The sequence below is a fragment of the Sphaerodactylus townsendi genome, linkage group LG04 (assembly GCF_021028975.2).
Source record: "Sphaerodactylus townsendi isolate TG3544 linkage group LG04, MPM_Stown_v2.3, whole genome shotgun sequence".
NCBI lineage: Eukaryota > Metazoa > Chordata > Lepidosauria > Squamata > Sphaerodactylidae > Sphaerodactylus > Sphaerodactylus townsendi.
The window spans coordinates 63,345,600-63,371,446 of NC_059428.1; the positions used below are offsets into that span (position 1 = coordinate 63,345,600).

General features: G+C 40.6%; 1 protein-coding gene and 1 long non-coding RNA gene across 2 annotated transcripts in view; one reads left to right on the top strand and one right to left on the bottom strand.

Moving 5' to 3' along the window:
• ADAMTS5 (ADAM metallopeptidase with thrombospondin type 1 motif 5) overlaps positions 1–8,859 on the bottom strand; it is a 74,604-nt gene extending 65,745 nt beyond the window's left edge. The window contains exon 1 of the mRNA XM_048493891.1: positions 7,810–8,859. Within this exon, the coding sequence (XP_048349848.1) occupies positions 7,810–8,859 (1,050 nt within the window). The remainder of the gene's footprint in view (positions 1–7,809) is intronic.
• Positions 8,860–9,096: 237 nt separating this feature from the next.
• Positions 9,097–10,502, top strand: LOC125431175. The gene is made up of 2 exons (XR_007244288.1): positions 9,097–9,234; positions 9,880–10,502. It is a non-coding gene; the product is annotated as an uncharacterized LOC125431175 (long non-coding RNA).
• The last annotated feature ends 15,345 nt before the right edge of the window (positions 10,503–25,847 follow it).

The following is a 25,847-nucleotide window of genomic DNA, read 5'->3' on the forward strand; positions in this document are numbered from 1 at the left end:
CTCCAACCAGCACTTTTTAAAGAGCCAGGCATGTGCACATGATCACTGAATATACCATTCATCTGTCAAGACTGGCATGCTTGCATCCTTTGTGAGAAAAGTCTCTTCCAGTTTTCGCATAACTTGGAGAAGGGTGAGAGGAAAAGAATAGAATTGGACTACATCCAAAATGTTTTCTGTGTTTTGTTTTCCAGAGTTTCTGTTCCAGTTGAACTCAGGTGATGACTTGGGAAGGGGGGCGGGGGTTGATGGAAATTTACATGGAACTCACTGAATAGGAATAAACCAAGAGAAGAATGACTTTGGTTTGGACAGCTAGAACCTACTTCAATCGTGTGTTTGTGTTGTGACAGACAGTCTGGAGAAGATTGTTTGAGTCAAAAAGCACTGTTAAGGATGGCAAATAACCAGCTTCAAGAATCACCAAATTAGGCATTGAGTCAGAAGATTGAAGTTCAACAAATTAGTTAAAAGCAGTGGACTTCACCCAGGATGCTTATGCTACAAACGGTTTAAAAATCCTGTCGTGAACTTTGTCAAAAAGCACAAGCTTTTAAATTGTGTTCTTGCTTTGAACCAATCTGGTCTTCTTTCTGCAGACAATCAGTAATCTTCAAATAATTTTACTAGGATCTATGTTAACATTATGAGGCTAGCAGGACCGGTTGCTTGGAGTAAAGAGATTGAAGTATAAGCTCCAGTAGGAAGAGAAGCTTTCCTTAACAAGAACCAGGATGGTAGAAACCTCTTTTCTCTTTGCGCACTTATACCCTTGGAACCCTTTAGGTGACACACATCCTTTTTTCATGCAATCTAAAACATTTACCTGTTCTCCAATTGAGATCTAAAGAGAAATGTAAGCTATAGATCTTTAAATGCAATAAAATAAACACACTTATTACTTCACCAAGAATTACTGAGTCAAATAATTCATGGCACTTATAAATGTAAGATTTTTTTTCCCTAGCTACTTCATTAAAAAAACACTTAGGCATAAGGAAGCAGTTGGCGGATGTCCTGATGTCCATGGGTGCCACCTTAGGAATCCTTGATGTATGAGCCGAGTCCTGTTTTACAAGCTAACCACAGTTGTGATAACCCATGGTTTCACATGATGTCTGAACTGAGTATTACTGGCAAGTCAGATGAAATCTGTAAATTAGTCTTGCTCCAGGTACATCCTTCAAATGCTAATATGATTCTGCAACCAAGTGAATTCCAGACAATATGCCTGGTCCATTCCTTCATTACAATGAATCATTGAAAAAGTGAACCATTATAGTCAAGCTGTACTATATTATATAAGTTATTTTAAACATTTTACATTTGTTGATGGAATTGCAGAAATATGTAATCCATCAATAGGGAAAAAATCCATATAATGAAAGAATCTTGGGCATTTTTTTAAAAAAGGGCATTTGGCATCATTTCAGGCTGAATGAATCACTGTTCACAGACAGACTAGAAACATGAAAAAGAGTTAAAAGGTAAAAATGTCAAAGAAGACTGATGGAGGACCAAAAAACCTGGGGGGGAGTTCTTTCAGAGTGACCTTTTCCCCCTCCCTCATGCAGCTCTTGGTCCACTTGATGCCCTGCAAAAAAGTCTTCTTCTCTACACACACCTTTTCCCACTGCCATACTTCCCACATCCCCCAATACTGGGATCCCTGACTCTCTGCTGGCCTCCCCATCACCCCTCTTCATTCACACTCACTAATGGCTTATAATAAAAAACATACCTATCCTAACAATTCCAGTTAACATTTAAACTGACCCCTCACCCCACCTATAGCCAAGAACCATGGAGAGGGGGTTGGCCAGCTCACCCACACACCAACTGTTCCTAGCTGGTTAACCAAACATGAGTGTAAGGTAAGCACAGCACTTCAATGCTATTATGGCACTGCCAGTGTCCACCATGTTTTCAACGGGCTGCTCCCATCGCTTTGTCCCTGAGGACTTCCAGGCTATGGGCTGAGCAAAAATGTTACTGCTTTTGGGCTCCCCGTCATTTTTACAGGCTACCACAAATCCTCTCTGGTCTTGATGTTGATCCTGTAACCATTCCTGGTCACATACTTGCTTAACAGCTTCTCCAACTACCTGAAGAAAGTTGCCCGCAGACGGTCCTTTCACTAGGAGCAATAGGGGTTGCTGTGCTGGCACCATAGCCCCCTGAAATTCTCCATTAAATAAATAAAATTTCCCTCCATGTCATGAAAGTCTTCAGCTGTTTCCTCAACACAATAAGCTCCTGTTAAAGGGCCAGGACAAGCATGCTGGCAAACCTAATTTTGCCAACACCTTCATTTTTCCATGCTCCCCCCCAATATACCACCTACATTTTGTATAACATATAGGTGCTAAGTAATGATCAGTAATAGTACTGGAGGTACTAATAGAAGTTCCTTAGTGAGTTCATTTTCAGCTGGGTTGTGTGGAACATTGAGTAATTGTACCATCCAGATAGATGAGAAACTTCTATTTAAGATCCTTACCTTTCCTGAGAAAGGGAAGGCTAAGCATGTTTTGAGATATATGATCCAATGCTTAGTAAGGTTGCTGAGGATCTTAACCCAGGACTTCAATTTTAAGGATACTTAACTAAGAAATAAATACTTAGTGGGTCTTACTTTTGGGTAAAAGCAGCATAATATACAAGTATAATTCTAGATAATTTATGAACAATAAATGAAGTTAAAACTACATGTAAAGAAACATTTGCGTATTGTGATATATTATTTGATAGATGGTCCCCTATCCTCTAGCTTACTGAAATTCAAGGTGGCCTTGAGTAATAAACAGGATGGAAAATATACCTCATGCATTTGATCCGTGACTGAAAAACAAGAAGGTTGGAAGAAGGCATCTGGGTGTACAAAAACTTAACAGAGCAGCATTTGGAGCCCATCAAAACATGGAGCTACGGCTTAGCGTCTCATTGCTAAGCAACAGATTTCGTACATTCAAAACAGAGTTGTAAAAGCTGAACTCTGGTGCCAATTGCTGCTACTTCTCAGCTGCTGAAAAAACAAAAATAGAAGGAAAAATGGTAGGTTTGAAAAAGACCTGTGCCCTGTGAGATGTTCTCTTCCGAAAATTTTTACCTTTTTATACCTTTTCATGTTTACATGTGTCTCTGAACAGTAATTCATTCAGCTTAAAATGACACCAGAGGCAATTTTTTAAAATTCACAAGATTATTTCATTATATGGATTTTTTTCCCTAGTGAAGGATTACATATTTCTGGTATTCCATCAACAATTTAAAATGTAAGATAAGATTCTCAACTTGCATAGTACACTATAGTTCCGTGGTGGCGAACCTTTGGTACTCCAGATGTTATAAACTACAATTCCCATCAGCCCCTTCCAGCATGGCCAATTGGCCATGCTGGCAGGGGCTGATGGGAATTGTAGTCCATAACATCTGGAGTGCCAAAGGTTCGCCACCACTGTGTATAGTTCAACTGTAATCATTCACCTTTTTTTCAATTATGCATTATAATGAAGGAATGGATCAGGCATACTGTCAGGAATTATTTCACTTGGTTGTTGAATCATATTTGAAGGATGTACCTGAAGCAAGGCTAATTTACAGATTTTATCTGACATGTCAGTAAGACTTAGTTTAGACATCATGAAAAACCAGTTTATCACAACTGTGGCTAGTTTGTAAACCAGGACTCAGCTGGTACTTCAAAGGTTCCTAATGTGGAACCCTGGGCATCATGGCACCCACAGACACCTTTCCTCATGCCCAAGTGTTGTTGTTTCTTATAGTGTGCAGAGCTGTTTTCTAATTGGCTGAACAGATTAAAATACTATTATTTTGGCAACAGCTGCCACTACAGTATTTTAATCTGTATCTCAGTCCTATTTCCTAGTATATTTTGTTACCCCCTGCTTTTCAGCTTCCTCTATGTGTGTGGTTGGTTCCAACTCCCATGGTGGCCATTTTGTAGCTTGCCTCCAACTACAGTCATTTAATGGTGGCACCTAACACCCTATGTCTAAATTCCAAGGGTTTCCAAAGGGTCAGAAGGATTTGGTGACCACTATCAAACATCACTGAAATCTAGGTTTGCTTTGTCCACTGCTAGTTGCATTGGCTTCTGTCTGTAGCCTGGAAGGACATTATGCAAGAACATGTCAGGAAGCCAAGGTGCTCATGATAATAACAACTGGTGTTGTCACAATTGGCTTATGGAGATCCCACAAAGGCTTTTCAAAGTTAGAGACACGTTTGCTATTGCCTTCCTCTGTGTAGCAACTCTGTTTTCCTTGGTGATCTCCCATCCAAATTCTAACTGCAGCCAACCCCTGCTTAGCTTCTGAAGAGGTCAGATTACTCAAGGCAATTCAGGCTACTGAAGGTGTTCATGGATCATACAAAAATTGTGCTTCAGATTCTGTCGTTAATAAACTACATTCACATCGTAGTTTAATGACCCTAATTAACCATAGTATTTAGGTGTATTTAGACAATCATATTGTATTCAGACAATGATACTAAATATCATTGGTCTAATTAAACAATGATTATGTGTGATGACTGAATGAAGCCCATGAGTGTATTCCTGTTATTGCCTTGTGATGCTGATTTAGTGTACATCTAACTTGAAATGTAACCCACATTTATCAGAACATTATGGACTTTTCAAAATGATCAGGTAGAAAAAGCCCAGGGTTGAGTATCAATCTGGGTAAGTTGAGTATGAAGTTGATTAAGCTCCTTCAAAATTTTCAGTACATGACTAGCTGTAATACAAATCAATGCACTGTAGCACACATCAAAGCATAATGATACATTTCCCAAGACTACTTTGATTTCTCTCTTCTTGAAAAATGTGGTTCTCCCTCTTTTTAAAAGTGATTACTAAAACTGGCAATGTTATAGATAACAGTTGTCTTTTTAGTATTAGAAAATAAGTTAACTATTTGAATATGTAAACTGCAGATTTTCTCTGCATTCTTAGTAAGACTTTGTATGTTGCAATAAAACACTTCTGTATTTTGTTTTGCCATTTTAAAATTTGCTACACTATCAGATAGTGTTAAAGACATATTCTCCCTCTTCTTCCCTTTGCATGTTCTCAGTGCACTTGAGAAATTGGACCCTACAATAAAATTATTCTGTTAATTTTTGCATAGTTTGGTCTCATGATATACATTAATAAAATGTACCTCTGAAGCCAGCCACTGAAGGACCATACTGCTAACTTCATTCTGATCCTGATGAGGAAACACAGTTTGGTGTCTGTGTGTGTCTGACTGCCTTTAAAAGAAAAAGATGGACAACTGAACAAACTGCTTTAAGAAGGTGCAAAACCTCATTTTGGAGAGATGTTCTCAAAGGAGCCTAGATAAACACATTCAATTTTGTTTTGGCTGACAAAAACCTGGGTTGAACTTCAAGAGCTTGGAAGCTTCTTCCTGTCCTCTGAGGAATTTATGACTGAAAATGAATGATTTCAGACTGCTACAGAAAGAACACAGTGCTCAAGTGCAGCATGATAGGAACAGCATAATATTTCAAGTATTCAGAGCTAAAAAAACAGACAAGTCCCCCCCCCCCCCACCTGCCATATGCCTCCACAGGAGTAACACATTCCAAAATCCATCCAAAGCCTCTTCATTTTTCAGACTGTACTCTGTCATGTAGATGGGGAATGGAATTCTAATTGAAAGTTATTTGGGTTTTTTCTGAATTGAAGAAGGAGAAGTGGAAGATCGTACTTAAGAGGTGAATTTGTGATGGAAATTCATATTGAGACCATTGGTGCCACATCTCCACCACAGCCACATTTTAAATGAGTAGCCAACACTATTACATTTCTTCAGAACTCATCCAAAGAGCTCTATGGAAAACACTTCCTAGTTTAGCTTTTGCTGCTAACCAGGCTCCAAACTTCAGCAAATTAAGAAACCAATGGCTATCCTCTGGACATTGAGACACTGCAACCCCACCCACCATCTGACCTGGTGACCCACTTTTCTGTGGCTCCATATACATGTGGTGTGCATGTACATTCCCCTTCCTTGAGCCAAAGATGTTGTGCTTCTACAGTTTTACTGCTATTTTCTTTTTATGCTGGTAAGGAGAACTCTGGGTCAAAAAATGTCCAGCTATCTTCATTGATAGTCAGAGCCTTTTGGCTCTGACCTCAGCCTGGTGGAATGCTCCTTCAAATACGACCTGTGCTGGGCCTTACCTGTGCTGGGCCTTACCTGTGCTGGGCTTCAATTCCACAGGACCTATAAGACAGAGCTGTTGTGCCAGGCCCATAGTTGAAGGCAACACAGGTTTTCCTGCCCCTTCCCCTATTTCCTCTTAGTATTGTGTCCTTATTTGTATTGTGTCCTTATTTCTCCCTGAATGATTCACACCTATTAGCTATGGCACAAAGTATGAGAATGTATTGTATTGTAATATGATTGCTTGTATTTGTTATAATGATATGAACCACCATAAGTTCATTGAAAGGGAAAGGCATTCTGTAAACTGAATAAACAAACAGTGAGCTCCCTGATTTCCTTATACCCCCCCCCCCAAAAAAAACCCATCAACAGACCAGATCAGGGTTTGATCCAGATCTTTATTGGGTTTGATCTAGACTTTAAAAAATATTATTTTAGTCTCCTTGCATCCAACTGAGGAAAGACACCAAAATCACTGGAAGGCTTCTGACAGGTGGATTTACAGGACATTCTGCCTACCATTCCTTACTTAGTTATTCAATGACAGCTATTGACTGGGGGCCATTCAAATGAACAAACATAATGGATCACTGTTCATTGAAAATGGGAGAAAAAACATCCCAAGAGATTTTTCCCAAGGAAATTACAGGAAGAAATTCACTTCCAGTATTAATTCCATAATGGTAGTTCAGGACAAAAACACTGCCACATGAAAGATTTAGAAGAAAGTTATCAGGATGGAGGCAGAATGAAGACACGAATGTGACCGCATTCCCTGAAAGAGCTGGCAGAGCTCTTTGAAATACATGTGTTGCACATGTGTAGCAGGATTTACTTTTGTTTTACCAGATGCCAGCAATGATTGGAACAGAAAAGAGTAGGTTTCCATTCACTTGGGTGACCTTTTGATGGGGCACATTAATTTGATGTTTAGAAACTTAAGTCTTAAAGACAGTTGCCAGAGAAAATAGTGTTCCTACTGACTGTGTTCACAGACACCCATTGAACTTCCTGATTCTCCTACAATATTAACTTCTGCAACATGTATAGTTCCAATGTGAACAGCTACTCTGGGCTGGATTTGCCACAAATATATATATATCAACATGTGAAATATCTTGTGAATATCCATGAATGCAGCTAAATTTAATCACCCCAAAACATGCTGTACTGGAAATAAAAACCTCACTCTATCAACCTATTTGTGTTTGGAAGAGCTGTTCCGAATGTCAGAACTGTCCCTTTCTTGCCAATTCACAATAGATTCTTGGAGCTACTGCTGAATCTTCAAGTGATAACTAAATCTGATGTAACACACCAATGTGACAATTATAATGGTGTGAACAGTTTCATTAGAAGGTCCAATAGTTAAGGAAGTGGACATAAAATACTAGGATAGATAGCAGAAATACACTGTAAACCAGGAACAAAAGATAACAACCAAATGATCATAGATCTCTTGAGGGATGTAATGAATAAGAAAGTCCAACACTCCTGCTGTGAACCAGAAGGATGAAGCTGAAGGAGGAGGAAACAGCAACAATGTTATTCCACGAGGTTGAGACATGAACAGAATCCCTTAGTGATGGCTTCCTCCCAAACCTACCTCACGGGTGAAGAGGATGGCAGCATCATAGTGTTCCTCATGATCGTCATCCAGTTGGTTGTGCTGGTGCTGCCACTTGCAGAAGTTCTTGAGCGTGGTGGCTGCATTCTTATTTACCTCCAGCCCTTTCTCTTTGTTACCCAGCACTATCACCTTCACCACTGTCAGGCGGATATGGTTCTCAATGCTGGCATGTCCATAAAGACGTGAGGCAATGGTTGCTAACGTCAGCAGGTAATGATGCAGCCCTTTTCCATATTTCTTGGCCATGGAGTCATCAGCCACCAGGAGAAGTTCCACCTGTCTGGCCCTGGAGATGGAGCGCTTATTCCTGCTTTTAGAGGAGACAGAGGAGAGTGCTGCCCTGGCAGTGGAATTTGTCTCCAGCATCTCTTGCCCCTTGATCACCCTTTTTGGATCCAGAAAGTGGGACCTGGAGGAGCTGTGAGTTTCACAGCTGGGGCGTGAAGGCACCGTTTGAAAGCAGAAATGATCCCTGAAGAAGAGGTGTGGCACCTGAGTGGCCTCATCCCCGTAGATCCTCTCCCGAGCAGGCTGCACCTCCTCCTCCCCCCGGCGCAATGGCTTCACCGTGTAGCGGGCATGCTTGACCGCAAAATAGCCATCCAGCCCCCCGCAAAGGTTGAAGGCGGCCAAGGACTTGGGGCTCCCATCCACCGTGCCCCGGTAGTAGCAGTGGCCTTTGCCTGGCAGCAGCTGCTCGGCAGACCCGAGGCGCGCGTCCTTCTCCAAATCCAGGAGGAAGCGCTTCCCCTCCGCGTAGAGGACGTAGCCCACCTTGCCACCCCCCGAGTAGGTCCGGTCTATGCTCTCCACGAGGCCGCTGGCTCGGTGCTCGCGATCCCGCCGCTGATGGAGGAAGGGATGCTCGAGTCCCGCGATTGTTGCCGCTGTGGAGAGCTGCAAAGCTTTATCACAGGCAGGTGCTGAAGTTGCTGGGGAAACTCCAGAGGCGGCAACGGCGGAGGCAGCAGCAGAGTGCAAACTCACAGCCAGCAGCAGCAGAGAGCAAACAAACTTCAGCAGCATGGTGGGCACTGCAGCCGGTCAACCGAGCGCCGGGTGGGGGATCGGCTCGGAGAAGAGCGGGGGGCGCCACCTGACTGCTACCAAACGCTGTTTCTGCCTTTGCAGGATGAGTCAGGCGTGCACAAGCGGGCGAGAAGCGCCTTGTCGCCGGGAGGCATCAGAGAAGTTCCAGCACTTCGCACTTTGTGTTGCAGCCGCCGAGTTATCCGACGCGGAGAGATCTGCGGTTCCACACCAGCTCTGCTCGGAGGATCTCGCCGGCTTCCTTCGCCCCGTTTTATTTGTATTGTTTTGTTCGGAGAGAGAGAAGCGAAGGGAAGGGAAGGGGAAAAGGAGGAAGCAGAAACACGCGCAACCGTCTGCCCTCACTTGCAGGTAAGGCTTGTTTCAAAATGTGTCTGGTTGAATCTTACAGTTCCCTTTCCTGAGTTTATGGGTGTTTGTTTGGCGGCGGCGGCGGCGTTATCCCCAGTCTGCAGATGTGAACAAGAGCAGAAGAGAGAGAGCAGTGAAGATGAGAGGAGGTGGAACAATGAATTTATAGCGGAATGCCATCCTGCAATGGCAATTTCAACAATTCGTCATTGCAGGCTGCCTCTTAAAGGGAGAGCTTCACAACCACCCCTCCCACACTTCCTTCTCGTTTAATCAGACCGAGAAGGAGGGGAGTAAAAACGGGGGGTGGGGGGTGGGGGTGGGGAGAGGGAGAGATGGTGGGGGTTTCAGGGAGGTGAGAAAGACCGACGAAACAGACGAAGGAACTGGGAGGAAACGGGGTGGGGGGTGGAACCCACAAGATTTACTTTGAATCATTTAAAGCCACAGTGTCCCATGAAAGGCTCTGAAATTTCCCAATTTCTGAAATTGTCTTCTTCCTTTCGTGTCCTGACCAGGTTTGTGTCTGTTTCCCATTATGCCATTAAGGTTTCTGTTTTGTTTTTGCAAGTTAGGCGAGGTGACTCAACTTTTATGGTTACAGGAAAAAATGCTAGTGGTTTCTAAAATCTTTTCTGTCCGCAGATGTGCACCAAAAAGACACATTCAAGATGCTTTTCTAAGGTGATGCAAGCAGCGGATTCATCTTGTGAAATAGGAGAATGAAACCAGCACCACTGAGGCAAGGCAGTTTTGCTGGATCCTGGAGTGCATGGAGTCCTCTCTGTCCTGGCTTACGACTGCCACATCTTTGAAAGCAGGAGTCATGCCAACTCCCCTCTTCTTTCCTTTATCTGTTCTGCATGGATTATCACTGAACTGTGAGCTGTCCTGTCATTATCCCTGGCCAACTGTCACTTAGACTGGAAGGTCCATCATTTCATCGCATCCCTAAAAGGAGAGTCAGAAGGCAGGAAACATTAACTCTTGTTGCTGCCTTGTGAAGATCCTCCCTCATTTTTTAACAATGTAAATTTATGCTTTTATTCATGTTATATATATATATATATATATATATATATATATATATATATATATATATATATATATATATATATATATATATAATAGAAGAATTAACTTTTATTTCCTTTCGATAATTTGTATTACTTATGTCAATCCGTTGCCACCCCTGATTAACGGTTCGTGGTCAGATTGTAAACAACGTCTCAATTTATGCCTAATAAAGGTTATTATATTGTATACTAGCGGGGGCCGGCTACGTGTTGCTGTGGCTTATTGTGGTGAAATGGGAAAGGAACAGTAGCAGCAAATCAATTGCAGAGGCCAGCAGTACGTGCTCACGCAAACACGTAGCCTGATACTGTGTGATGTCATTGATGTGTGTGCCTGCATTCCTTGGTGGGGGGGGGGAATGGAAAGGCACCCCTCCCACACATCTAGGCTGGCTGGTCATGATCCTTTACCTGGGAGTAAGTTTGGGTGTTGCTTCTGAGGAAACCCTCTGAGAGGCGCGACGCAGCCATTCAAAGTATGTCACGGTTGCTGTACCGAGCTTACTCCTGAGTAATGCGTGCCTGGCTTTCTTAACTGTAACTGCAGTATTCAGGGAATCTAGGGCACCTGGCTCCTCCCTCCTGTCCCTTGCATGTCACCCCTCACTCTCTTCCCTCCCTCCCTTCTCTTATCTTGCATGCCTCCCCCTCCCTCCCTTTCCTTCCCCTCCGCTAGGGTGGGTGGGTCATATCAAGATGCTGGGCCCCCTGCCTCCCTTCCCTTGCATGCCACCCTTCACTGTCTCCCCTCTCTCACTTCTCTTCCCTTGCATGCCTCCCCCTCCATCCCTTTCCTCTCCCTCCCTCTCTTCCCTTGCATGCCGCCCTTCCCTCTCCCGCCCTTCCCTCTCTCTCTCTGTGTGTGTGTGTGTATGTGTTTCACTTCCACTCGAGTTATTGCCTATGTACTGTTTTCACTGCTCATATCTGGCCATCTGACTGAACATTCTAAGCTGCACAAACATTCTAAGGGTGACAGTTACACACAGGCAACTGCATGTCTTTCACCATGGAGTGCCAGGAAAAAGGCGTTTTACCTGGACCAGGTGTGAAATTTCAGGCATGTGAACATCTAAAAACACTCTCGCCTGGCTGACTATAGTGGCTGGGAATTTTCAGAGGAATTGGCCCAGCAGTTACTGAGGTATACTATCATCAACAAATACACGGTTAGATTTTTATATATATAGATTGTGTATGATCTTCCTTCATGCTCTCTGGTCAGTCTCACCCCTGTCCCAGTGCTTGTGATCCAGCAGTTCTGCCCTATAAACAGACAGTTACGTGAAAATCTCTCTGCCTCAGTTGACTTCCAATTTAATTAGTTAATGCTCTCCATTGCCACCAAGAGAAAAGAAAGCCTAATCAACCTTGCTGATGGATCTGGGGTACAAGGTCACATAAGGTACCACAGTGGGCAAGGAAAAAGCGAGTCATGTTCTTGTATCTGTGACTCTTGGCTCTCTAGAAAAGCAATGCAAATAATAAGATCCTGGATTCTGCACAGAGAAGACTGCTGTTTGGGGGGATATTAGGAATTATAAGTATGGACTGTCTAAGAATGTGCATTAATTAAGCACTGATATACAGTAACATTTTATAAAACTAACAACAAAAATCCTGTGTCTGGTTGGTGTTCACTAACCATTGTCTTGATTGTAGTGTTTTTCAGTACTGGCAGCCAAATTTTGTTCATTTTCATTGTTTCTACCTTTCTGTTGAAATTGTCCATGTGCTTGTGGATTTCAATGGCTTCTCTGTGTAGTCTGACGTAGTGGCTGCCCGAATGGTCCAGAATTTCTGTGTTTTCAAATAACATTCTGTATCCAGCATGGTTTATTACGTGTTCTGCTATTGCTGATTTTTCCAGCTAAAATAGTCTTCAATGCCTTTCATGTGTTTTGATTCGTGTCTAGGCACTGCGTCTCATGGTCTACAGGATTTCTCTCTGCAGAAAGCAATTAAATGAATTAAAATGCCATGCAACTGGTATGCAGATGTCCTCACCGATTGATTATGCAACTTCAGTTTTACACACATGTGCTAAAATGGATGGATTCCACTTGCTTATGCTAAAATAGGTGGATTCCACTTAACACATGCAATTACACTTGCAAATTGCACCCTTAACACTTTTAACCAGTACAAATGGTTCTTTCTCCCACCCTGGACATTCCACAGGTATATATACTTGCTTTACTACCAGCAGATCCTTAGAAGATGCCAGCCACAGATGAAAAGTCAGGAGAAAATGTGACTGGAACACGGTCATAAAACCCAGAAAACCCACAACACTCTAGTAATTCCAGTTGTGAAAGCCTTCGACAATAGATTGTGGGATTATTAATACTATGCATTACTACAGTGATTCATGCAATGATCACCTCCAAGTTAAATTGCTGTAACTCACTTTTTGCAGAGCTGTTCTTCGGTTTGATCCAAAAGCTCCAGTTGGTCCCAAATGCAGCTGCATGGGTCATTATGGGGATGCCGTGGAGGGCACACATTCAACATGTGCTCCATCAGCTACATTGGTTCTGGGTGGAGCACTACATCTACTAGCCTATTGTGACGTTCGAGATAGTCAGTTTGGGCTATTTTCTTGCAATAGCAGATGATGTGCTCCACAGTTTCAGCACTCTCTTTGCAGGGACGGCACTTTGGGTCATTGTAGGAGTTTTCAATTTGTGTCTTTATGGTGTTTGTTCATAATGCTTGCTTCTGGGCAGCAAAAATCAGGCTTTCAGTTTCCTTCTTTAGAGTTCCCCTTCTGAGCCACTCCCATGTTTACTTGCTGTCGACCTTCCCTTCAATGTTCTTAAAGTACTGCTCATGGAGTGGCTTGTTTAGCCACTGCTCCTTTCGAGTTGTAAACTGTTGGACTCTATACTCTTCTTTTGATTCTTTGGCTTTCAGTATCTCAGCCTTGTGGACTTCTTCCAACATTGGCTCTTGACCTTCTTGGATGTATTCTTTCAGGCCTCTTTTCTCTTCCTCTACTGATTGCTTGACTTGGAGCAGCCCTCTTCCTCCTTCTGACCTTGAAAGGTAGAGTGTGTCTACGTCACTTCTTGGTGCAGTGCTCGATTTATGGTCCTAATTTTCCTTGTTTCTCTGTCCAGGGTGTCCAATTCGGCTTGTGTCCAGTTAATTATGCCAGCAGTGTAGCGTACTACAGGCACAGCCCAAGTATTAATTGCCTTTATTGTATTTCCTCCATTTAGCTTTGATTTCAAAAATTTTCTTACCCTTCTAAGATATTCCGTCCTAATTGCGCCTTTGACTTCTGCATGCTTGATGTTCTCTGCTTGCAGTATCCACAAGTATTTGTAGCTTTCGTTCACTGGTAAGCTCTTTATTTCTATGACATTTGGCATATTCACGCCTTCGCATGTTGTGAGTTTACCTTTATTGAGTTCCAAAGTTGCACACTTGTCGAGTCCAAAATCCATTGCAATGTCAGTGCTAAAGACTCTCACTTGTTCAGTAGTGACTCCATCTCTGCTTTTGATTTTCCATAGAGCTTTAGGTCACCTATGCATAGAAGGTGTGAAATTTTTGGTGAATTTTTTGCTGTCTGATATCCTTGACCTGTTTTCTTCAGAATTACAGAGTGTGGGGTATAAATTAATAATAATAATAATATCTTTTATTTACCCACCCAGTTCAATATGTCAAAAGAAAACAACTGGACATATGCTGATAAACTGTTTAATGTGAGTTTCCCCTCCAAACTCACCAATTCTCCTGTAATGTTGAATGCTTCAGACTTATGTAGTATAGAGCCCCTTTCTCCCTGTGGCTAGTTTATCTGTCATGGCATCCTTTTTTTCTTTCAAAAAGATATTCTGGCATTTTAATCTTTCATATGAATTCACATTTTTTCCAAAGAATAGACCAAAATAAAAGGACTTTAAATAATTTATCACATAAATATGATTTTCTACCAATACATTTGGTTTCTCGTTTCCAAAATCCTTGGCACAATGGGTTGTACAAAATTAGCATAAACATCCACAGAGAAAAATACAGGCAAGTACTATGCATGATACAATTCAGACAAATAGCGCAACAACATACATTGCAGTATGTTTTCCTACAATAAAAGTCAAGTTCCTATATGCCAGTATGATTAAATGGATGTCCTACATTCTGCAAAAAACTTTGATTCACAATTCACTTGTTGAATTTCCCTGGGAACTGTCATGGCATCCTAGTGGGATTCTAGGAGATGTAGTTCTGTGAGGATCTCTAACACAATTCTCAGAATGTTCAGTTTCCAAGATCTGAGGAAAATGATTCCTGAAATTATATACATTTTCTATCATGGAACTATAGCAGCTATTTACAACTGAATTTTCCTGTGTAAAAACTGGATTTTCATATGTGTATGAATCAGTTGCCAGTGATAACTGCACAATTTAAACTCAGTATCTAGTCAGGTATGAATGCATCCTACTTTGGCTAAATGCAGTGTCAGTAGAAGCATACTTTTTGCTGACCATTTTTGAAGACTCAGATTAATAAGCATTATATAATAGCCTCTTTTCTTCTGTGTTTTGTCCTCCCTGGGCTCTTCATTCTTCATAGCATTCCCTTATTAGCATATCTCAAATTATAGGATCCCTAAATCTTTATCAGATAGTTCTGGTGTGGAAATCATAGAACTGATTTCTCTCATTTCAAATCCTCCGTTTGAGATTACACATATGGTTAAGTGTTTGGGTTAAACTGAAAATGGAACTTCATGTGTTGTTGGCAGGTCTAGGACGTATTTTATTCTTTTTTTAAAAAAATCCATGCAACTTCCACTATTCAAATGAGCACAATAAATCAATACTTCACTGTTTTTTCCCTGCACTTCGGAAAATACAGTATTTTTAAAATGCTTATGAATACATGTTTCATCTATGTATCAGATTAGGTAGAAAAACATGTAACAATGTGGTATAAAACTCAGAATTTATTGTTCATCCATTTGGATGTCTGAGGAAGAATGCTATGTAACTCGGAAGACTGCATCCTGCATCCTAACCTTTGGTGGTGCTTTTAAAGCACTTTGTGATTTAATGAGGCAAAATGACAATCTGATTTTGATCTATAAACATTCTAAGTATTTATAAGCCATTCTTTTGGAAAGATTACACTTCAAATAATTCAAAAACTAGTTGACCATGTAGAAAATATTGTCGCAAGGACAGCCCAATTCAGATGGGCGGGCGGGGGGGGGGGTGATTGTGCTGTGGGAGTGGCGGAGTGCCACACCAATGCTTTTGCCCCCTCTGCCAGTGTAAAGGGCACCATGTTAGTGGAGGGAGTAAAAACATCACCTCTCACCACCCAACAGCTCCGCAGTGGGCAAACCCAGAAGTCAGGGCTGCTGTGGAGGTATACTGGCATCCAAGTGAATGCTAGCACTGGAGAATGGGCAGGAGCATTCCTGGGAGTGAAACTGACTTCCACTGGTGTTCCAACCTGGGAATGCTAGCCCCTAACTCTGCAGACTTACACAGCACAGTGGGGCTTTGGCCAGTCAGAGTGATTTAAACTTTATCTCCATTCTTCACCATCTGAAGCCCCAATGAAGGCGGAATGCCCCTGAAAAGTCTCTGCACATTCCCCCTATATGGATTGCAGTGTTATTATATCTTCATTTCCGGAGACCCACTGGACTACTTATTCATTATTACAATTAATGTTATCAATCAGAATATGTTAAACTTCTATTATTAGTCACTGAAAGAGCAGTTATGATAGATCACTGACTGTCAGCAGGCAATTACCAACAGTGGGAGCCTTTTGGAGAAGTGACTGATTTCTCAATAATGCTCTATTTTTGAGGAATATGTTTAGATTTTCCATAACTTTTTGCCTACTAGTTGCACATTTACTGCTTTTGTTTTTTTCCTCTTGATATCATCCTCTCTATCTCTATAAACCACCTATTTGAGCATACTGAGGTTAAAGGCAACAATTAAACTTAAGTTAGATATCCTGTAAAGTGCCATCAAGTATGTAAAGTGCCATCAAGTCACAGCAAACACATGGTGACCCCGGCAGGGAGCTTTCAAGGCAAGTGAGAAGCAGAAATGGTTTACTATTGCTTTCCTCTGCAGAGTCTCCTTGGAAATCTCCCTTCCAAGTACTGATCCTACACAGCTTCTGAAATCTGGTGAGATTGGGCTGTAGTGTGTTTGCCTTCCCTCTATCCTGATATTTAGGCTGATGATATTCTTAAGCATTTTTAGAAGCAAGTAACAATAATAAGGATCTCCACTAATAAACGGTTCTGTTAGAAGAGTCTCCCAAAGGATTCTCATGGGAAATCTCTCTAGAAAATCAGGTCATTTTAAAATATCGAAATAGGTTTTCATTTCAGAGTGAAGGTTTCCTATGAGTATTCTTCCATAGCAATAATGTTAAAGGAAAAGGTATGCAAAAAATTTGCCTCAAGGAACTTTCCGATGCTGTATTTGAAATGTATGCATAGAATCTTTAGTAGCACAGACATGAAATAGAAAGTGTACACATCTAGGATTCATGTCCTTGGAAAGATTCTATGTATCTCACTACTCTTCTATGGTAGCCAAAGGTACAGACACGATCCATGCTTAGAATAACTGAAAAGGATTACTATTTAGGAAGCCTGGTTGATAGTGCCAGACTTACCTATAGGCTTGGCAGGTTGAAGCCTAGAGCTTCAAAATTTGGGGGCCTCTGGCCAAGGTGCATAATATTTTTGATACTGTCATAAGCCTTTTTACACATGCTGTCATAATGCACTGAAGTCTCTAAACAACCCTTCAATAATTTTGTTGAAAACACTCTTCCATCTTCCTCTAGTCATGAGGAGATTGGGAGGGACTACACAACTGGAATAGACTAGGCCTGTCTTCACCTAAAACTGGCACTGCTTGTTGAAGAAACACAATCAGGATGCAAGAGAATATAGAAAGGGCAAATGGTTCAGTAGAGGTAGTGCAGTAAATGAGCCTTAAATCAGTTTCTCAGGGAGCTGGCAGAGTTTGAATTCTACCAGTGAATTTCTAGCTATAGTAATATCAAGTTGATAATTAAGTAAGGGATAAATTTTGCTTTCTCCATATGTGAAGCACAGCAACTTTAAGAAAAACAGGGTCTTGCTTTTCTTTATGATCAGTGATATTTTATTTGAAAACAATGTGGGAAGTAAAGGAAATGCCTTTGACTCAGGGCTTGAGTGGCATATGTGTCTGTTCATTTGTGTGTGTGTGTGTGTGTGAGAGAGAGAAAGAGTCAGAGAGACAGAGAGATCATCTGTCTTAACAACTTCAGTAGACTGTATGTGCAGTTTCACACAGTCCCTAAGGATTCAATCAACTAACCGTATGAGGTTTAGTGTTAATGCTAAGACAGGCACAAGGGATTTGGTTTTAGTGTTGTACTATACAGGAAGACATATTCTATCAAATGGTGCATACTGAAAAAAACCAGTTTGGTTGAAAATTCAGGCAATCCATGTCTCTGGTTTGCTTCATAGGTTTATAACCAAAGAATACAGTTTTCTGACACAAATACAATCTAGTTTAATAGACCTCCTCAAAAAATGATAAAAATCCACAAGCCTCATATTTTTTAAAAAATTGCATTAAGTCAGTATACTTTATAGAAGCCTCATGTCTCACACTTCTCTAGGTTGAATGCAATTGCTGAACTCACATATATCACTGAACAAAATATATGGGCAATGTTTGACCACTGAACTTAATATGAAATGTGTTTGAAACACATGTTGGGTGGAGGCAGCTGTCTACAGGAAGTATCAGATGCTTATAGATCCTTACCCTTTCTTCTGTAAACCACAGCAAGAATATCAAGGGAAACGTAAAATGTTATAGTTCTTTATTTTTGAAAAGCCACTTGTAAAATATGTATATTTAAAACAAAGATCTATGTATGATGTATTTTCCAGCTGTTGCTTCAGAAACTGCAAAGGCTGAAATCTCTGGAGTATTTATTTTTTTGCTTTAGGAAGAGCATTTAATTAATCTCACTTCTCCCACGGAACAATAGTCCCTTCAATAGTTAACAGCACATCTGTAGCAAGAAGACAGATGGAGCTCGATCCAAGTTCATTTCAGATATACCCCTTTGGGCTACAATTCCTTCAAAGAGGCTTTGAGTACTCAGAATGGGCAGCTTCTTTCTATGTTGCTCTCAGGTCAATGATTCACCTTAATAAATTAAGATCCAAAATGCACTGAACATCAGTTAATGCTACTTAGAATCAATTTCATGCCCCCCCCTCAATTATTTGGAAGGTTTGATTGTCTATCACAGTGGACCAGCTGAGATTTTATGTGGATATTGGACAATCTATCATTGTAAGAGCCTATTGGGAACTAGTCTGAAACATTTGTATTTACCCAGGCTTTTAACTTAAGGGAATCTATATTAGTTAGCTATGTCTGGTCTGTTCCAAGCCTGAAGACTGTTTTATCAATGTAATTTCAGACTGCTCTGTTTATTTTACACTGCTTTATTTCATGGCAGATTTTTACTGACCTGATTTTATGGGCTTGACCTGTTTTATTGGCTTTTGGTATTGTTTAATTGTTCTGTTGCAAGCTTCCCTGAACAGGTTCTGGGTAGGTGGCACACACACTTTCTGAATATATAAATGTTTGTCTAATGGAAACTTATGCTGATGTAATATTTTAGCAGTTGGTTATAAGTATTAATATAACAAATGGTCAACTTGCATATTTTATCATGGAGATGTTTGATGCTGACTAATGCTTTTTGATAATATATGTAAAGTGTGCCAGTGTGGTGCTTAGTTAGTAGGAACTTAAAATATGAAATCAACAGACTTTCTTTCTGCCATAACTGATGATATTTTACAAAGTTAGACTAAGTAAATGTCATGATGTGATGTCACCCCATGGGTCAGTTATGACCCAGTGTTTTACCTTTCTTATATTAAGTGTATAAAGTCTTAAACTGTTCTATAAATGACAGGTATATTTTGTTTTGAGAAGATTGTACGCTTCTGCTAAGCCTTAGAATTTACCTTATGACATCTAACTTTTGAAAATGGTGCTGACTGATACATAGCACTCTCAATCTTGTATAATGGAGTAGACACTTCACTCCTCTGAACAGACACCACCTAAATTCCTAATTTGCTCCAAAACAGCTGCTTCAAGGATCAGTTTCCTATTACATAAAAAGCAGTATTATAACAATTATTGATTTCTGGTTTTTCATCATCTCCCTCACACTTTGTCACATGCTTCACGTAAACAGAATGGCAGCAAGCAAAAGAAGTCACGAAGGTTTTTTTTCAAGTGCACAGCATCTCATTTAAACTGGTTGCTACCCATACAAAACAGAAATGGATACTTTGTACCATGCTAGAGATTGGTAGCTATTTTACACAGGTTTCAATCAAGCCTTATTCTTGATATTCCAGAAAAATTCTTTTGGACTACATTCTTATTCCCCCTCCCCACATCTTATGCCTAGAATCCTGGGCTGGCTCTATTATATACTAAGATATCCTTGCTTATAAAATTACCCTCTAACCACACTATTTTCAGAAATCCCTTTCTTCAAATACTGTAATCTTGGTTTTTCTGTTTTCCTGATCATGTGCTTGGATACTTTGAAGCTTATTTTAGAATCTGTGAAAGAAATAGCAAGCCAGTGGAGAAGAACATAGGAAGCTGATTTTTTGAGTTAGACTATAGGGCATAATCTGTTCAAAATTGTCTATTCTGACCAGCAGTTGTCACATTCTTTATGAATAATTTTCAGGATGCAGTATAATATAATTTAGAAATCAGTATTAAAAGGCATAGAACTGGCTTGCTACTTCAGCTGTAACCTTGTTTATCTGCTCTGACCATCTGGATCTATATCACGTTAAGCACCATTTACTTAAAGTCATAGTATTCTTCACAATAGTGGCTGTACAAAGTCTTAATTGGAGGTCTTGCAGAGCCTTGCTAACCAATGTTCTTTAATATCAGAGATCTTTACCACTGAATTATACTCTTTCTCCAAATAGCCATAACTTCCATTAACTTAAATTTCTAGTAATTCATTCTAGAAAAGCAAGGCATACAATATCTGAAAAAAGCCCCCCACAAAGTAATGGGATTCCAGTGAGAAATTTGTGGTGTACAAACACCTTTGTAAGCTCTCCAACTTGCCAAGGACCATAAGAGGAGGAAAAACTAGTAAGAATGACGCTTTCAGCTGAGCAAATCACTCTGGATTAAAAAAGAAATTTGGAGATAACCAACATTGCTTCAAGAAACATTTCTTTTGAGTAAACTGTAGAAGTGAAGACTCTTGTGATGTGTTCTGGAGTTGAGAGCCAGAAGACAGGGGAAAGATCTATTGCTCATTGCTGTGTTAGAGCTGACTTTGGTCTCTAAGCATAGCCAACTCTAATTTCTTAAGAGCTGAAGGATAATTAATCTTTTGTATGAAGAGAGATTTGTGCCAAAGATAAAAAGGTTTGCGGTGAGATATTCCTTTTCTCTGTGGAACTACTAAGAATAAAGTGGAAGTTTGAAGAACTTAAAAGGGAAATTTGGCAAAAAGTGAATTAAAGGCAAAACATAAGAAGGGACTTTTTTCTTGCTTATTTGTGAAATGAATAAAGAAAGGAGGGACCAATTGGATTTTTTCTTTTTGATGAAAGTGCTTTTGGAAGGAGTTACTGGTCTAATCTGGATCTTATTTATTTATTTATTTATTTATGCTTCAAATTTCTATCCCACCCCGTCCCCGAAGGGCTCTGGGCGGCGCACAACATACATTAGATACAATCATAAAATATCATAAATAAACTAAAACTTATAAAAGCAGCGAGACTAACTACACATTAACATTTAAAATGTAAAATGAGTAAAAGCATAGGTAGAGATATAGATGGCGCCCGATACCTAATATTAAATTCTTCCCCCTAGAGAGGGGCGGCAGATCTTAGTAGATGTTAAGGCCCAGGTGTAGGGCCAAAAAAAGGGGAGGGGGGGCACCATCAGCGGCTGGTCTCTCCAAAGGCCCGGCGGAACAGCTCTGTCTTGCAGGCCTCATGGCGGAGACTCACCAAGGTCCCGGCAGAGGAGGCCAGGATAGCTGAAGTGGAAGAGCTGTTCCACCAGGTTTCAGGGGCCAGGGCTGTAAAGGCCCTGGCCTGTGTGGAGGCCAGCCGCATCATCGAGGGGCCGGGAACCACCAGCAAATTGGCCTCTACGGAACGAAGAGGCCGTGTGGGAACATATGGGGTGATGCGGTCTCGAAGATACGAGGGTCCCAGGCCGCGTAAGGCCTTAAAGGTCAGCACCAGCACCTTGAAAACGATCTTCATGGAGGGCTATTTAGTCTGCTGCAAAGGAACATTTTGAACAACAAAGATTCTATGCTGAGGCTGTGTTACTATGGAGACTGTTGGAATAACTATGCTACAGAATTGTTTCTTTCAGTTGTATGAAACTGATGAATTCTGGGATTAAAAAGATTATTAATTTTTTTTGTAAATTAAATTAATATGGCATTGACCAGAAATTTTTTTTTGGGATAATGCTAGGAAAAAAATGCAATGTCTGGCATGTTAAAAATTGATTTGACCACATGACTAATAAGTGGGAAGTTTGGTAAATTAGAACAAAAGTTCTCAAAAATAAAAACAGATTGTAAAGTAGACAAAATGGGAATTTCTATACTGCAAATGTCTTTGTATGTGCAAAATGGAAAAACACATCTGTGCTCCCAATAGAAGAATGGTTTGTGAAGATATTGAAATTGGCTGAGATGGCTAAACTTACTTCCTTGATTAGAGAAAAAGAATTTCTCTAAAAGTTTATGGTTAACAGGAAACCCTTGATGGACTTTTTGCTTAAAATGGAAAAAAAATGAACTGATGATTTGTGGATTTGAGGATTGTTGATTCTAATATTGATAAACTTCATTTGCAGAAAAACTCCCTATCCAAGGCAAGCAGCGTAATCATTCATATAGTATAATTGTAGCTGGCCAGGTTTTTTTTTAATGAGAAATGTTTTTTATCCCTAATATTTGTCTAGAATAATGTGATGAGAACATCCAATCCATTTTATTATTTTAGCATGTCAAGCAATTTTAACCCAGACAATGGTTTGGAGTTTATACAGCTACAGAATATAAAATACATCCTGCAATGGTATTTTGAATATATTACTTCTGGAAGTCCCCAGACTGGTATAATCTCCCTGCCTTTTTAAAGATCAAGTATTGTACTGTGCATAATATTGCATCCTGTGTTTCCATTCTAATGGTCTGAACAGACAAAACGTTTGTGTTTTGTGCAATTCTTGCAGTTCATTTCCTTCATTGTTCTGTGAAGCTCATTTTCTCATCTAACCTGAATGCCCCATATCAAAAAGAGACAAAGAGAAGGCGTATACTTCTGTCCTCAATAAATTATCATTGAAAAATAACATAACACAGTGCAAGTCCTTACTTTCAAAGTGGATTACTATGGAAGACATTTAAGATGGACTAAGGAACTGCAAATGGTTTTGCAGTTTCCAGAAAGAAATTGGCCTTTTTCGCACGGGCCAATTAGGCTGGGAGAACACTAGTAAAAAAATGCAGTTTGGGGGTAACTTCATACAGATTATAATACGGATCTGCTTTGTGTTCCCCCCCGAACCTGGGTTATTTTAGTGTGCCTTGCAGCCACGGCTGAGTGAACAGCCACGGTGCAAGTTGTGTTATGTGGCTGCACCTTATTGTTTCCCTTTTCCCTGCCTCTCTCCTGAGAGGCCATGCAGGAGACATGGATGTCCAGAGATGTCAGAATGGCTGCAGGGGTCATCTGCAGGAGCACTACTACTCAGGAGTACTACAGTTTTTTCTACTCTTTGGGAGAACAAAAAAGAAGTTTCAGTTGGTTTTATATTCACATGTTTAATTTAAGTCTAATACTGTTATTTGTGATTTTTTCTGTTCCCTCCTATTTGTTTTTCATGACAGGTTCACAACCACTCTTTTTTTCTCTCTTTCCATTTATTTTATTTTACTAAAACTATGTGTTACATCAAATACATAACTGATGACAAATATGGCCACAAAGCATGTAATTCTTCCCTCCCTATATAATGCCTAGGATAACGTATCCATATCCTTATGTAATGGTGCTGTGTATTTCCACATTCCCATTCCCACATAATTGACTGCTGCTGATGGGAAGCAGGGCAATGAATAATGCGGCAATGTCAAAACTCAAGTAAGTAACCGAGCTGCTATGGAGGGAAAGGCAAATTAAACCTGTAGTTGCCATTTTTGGTGCCACCACAGATTGAATATAATGTATAGTTTTATATCAGATTTATTTATTTATTTATCAGCAGGATGGTGCAGTGGTGCAGTTTGGGCTACGTCAGTGAGGCAGTGAGTGGCAAACTGCCATTATCCCATCATCCTGACTTAGTCTTTGGGACAGGCAGAGAGTGGAATGAGATGGCTTGGGCCCAGCTTCCTCTTTGGGGGGGGGTGATAGCGTGGGGGACTGGGCTGGCTTGATCTGGGGGAAGTGGGAGAGTGTGGGCAGGGGAATGGGGAGGCCAGTGGTGGTCTTGGCAGGGCAACAGATGGCTTGTGTTTGGGGTGTGGAAGAAGGCAGGCAGGGGGATGAAGGCAGGCTGGTGGCAGACCCAACTGGACAATGATCAGTAAGCACTGCTGCCCACCAGCTGGGCTTGTCTTGGGTGGGAGATGGTTGGCAGGGGAATGAGGGGCTTCTGGTGGGCCCTGATTTCATGAACTGCCACATTGAACTGCTACATTGAGCCAGCTGAAGTTTCCCCATTGTTTTCAAAGGAAGGCCAACATAGTGTGCTTTACTATGAGGTTACAAAAGTATGAATCTGCATGGCAGGATTGGCTGAGCCTGAGAAAAGAATTAATCAAATGCAAATCATGGAAAGAACTCTGAGCCACTACAGCAACTTGCTTTTCAACCAGCAAGGCTGGGTCCATGAGGACTCCCGACTCTTAAAGACAAATAAAGAGAAGAATCAGGTCCCTTGCCTTCCTTGTTCCAACATCTGTAGACATTTTTATGTCATATGAACCTATATAGAGAAGGACATAAATGCCTCAGTTGATATTCCTTCTCTAATTTTTTTCTTTGAAATATATCTGAAGTGTGGCTTATATTGAGACACAGGCAAGATTCCAAAACAAAGAAAACAGACTTGGTTGAGGCAGTTAAAAACACAGAAAACTGGCAGTCTAATGATCCATATTACATATAAAAGCACTGTGAGCTTTTATATGTCTTTGCTCTGGTAAAACCTAGTGAGGCCTGATATTATTTTTGAAGTATGTTTGTACTCCAATAGGTAAAATAGCATTGTGTGCATGTGTTTGGTAGGAATGTGGGAGATTGTTTAGGTCAAATGTCTGAAAGCTCCTTAATTTGCCATTTGGAGGATTTGGACTTTGCTGGATTGTAAAGCAATCAGGAAAAGCTATATACCACAGGATTTATACAGTAGTTAGAGTTATAAACATTTACTAAAATGTGTTTTTTTAAAAGAAACTCAAGCCCTTGGCACTCAGTCAAGTGGAATTCTATAAGATCCATCCCCACTGGCATGGGAAATTCCAAAATGGTGGTTTTGAAAAGAAATTTCCAGAATTACCCACATCTGAGGCAATTCACAAAAAACTGTTTTGAAACGTGGAATTAACACCTTCCCCACACTCATCAACTCAAACAGAGGTAGTATTTCAGCGTGTTGGGCTTTTTCCCCCCTTTGCTAATATTTAAAAAAATAATTCAAGGTGGGTTTTTTTTAGCAATTTCACTGAGCTGTAGGCAGTGATACCCTAATGTCATGCAGAAGAACAACTGTATGACAATAACTGAAATCAAAAGTCAAGGACTGTCATCAGTATCAAAAATATTTTGCTCGATAAGGAATGTAAATGTCAGTGAACAGAAATGGCTAAAAAAGTGTGATTGATATAGAAGGAGCCACTGAACCCTTCAATTTAATAATTTCAGATGTCCAAGGATTCCAATTAATAGAACTACAATTTAGAATAGGAATACATGAGTGTAAACATGTTGTTCCAATGGCCTTTGTGGAGACTAACTAAAGAGTCCTGTAGTTTCTTGTTGTGCCATCATCTGGTGAAGTAGTAACCAAGCTAATATAACTGTGGAAGAATAAGGTGTCACATAAGGTACAGTGTATTGCACAGCCAGAATCTTGCAATGTGGTGAAACAAAAACAGGCAGGTAAATGAAAATGTCTTATTCTGGGACTGAAAATGTATAATGTCTCATGCTATGAGAACAGATGTGGAGGAGATATTCTATAGCTGATTCACCACCACAAATAAGACTAGGTCTCTCATGATCACCCCTAAATTATATCAAATACAAGCCAGGCACCTACAAGGATTTGCAGGGGTTGTAATGTATTGACTTCCGTATTTGCCATACCAAATTGTGTGGGAGCTTAGCCCTTTAAATATGGGGGGATTATGCTC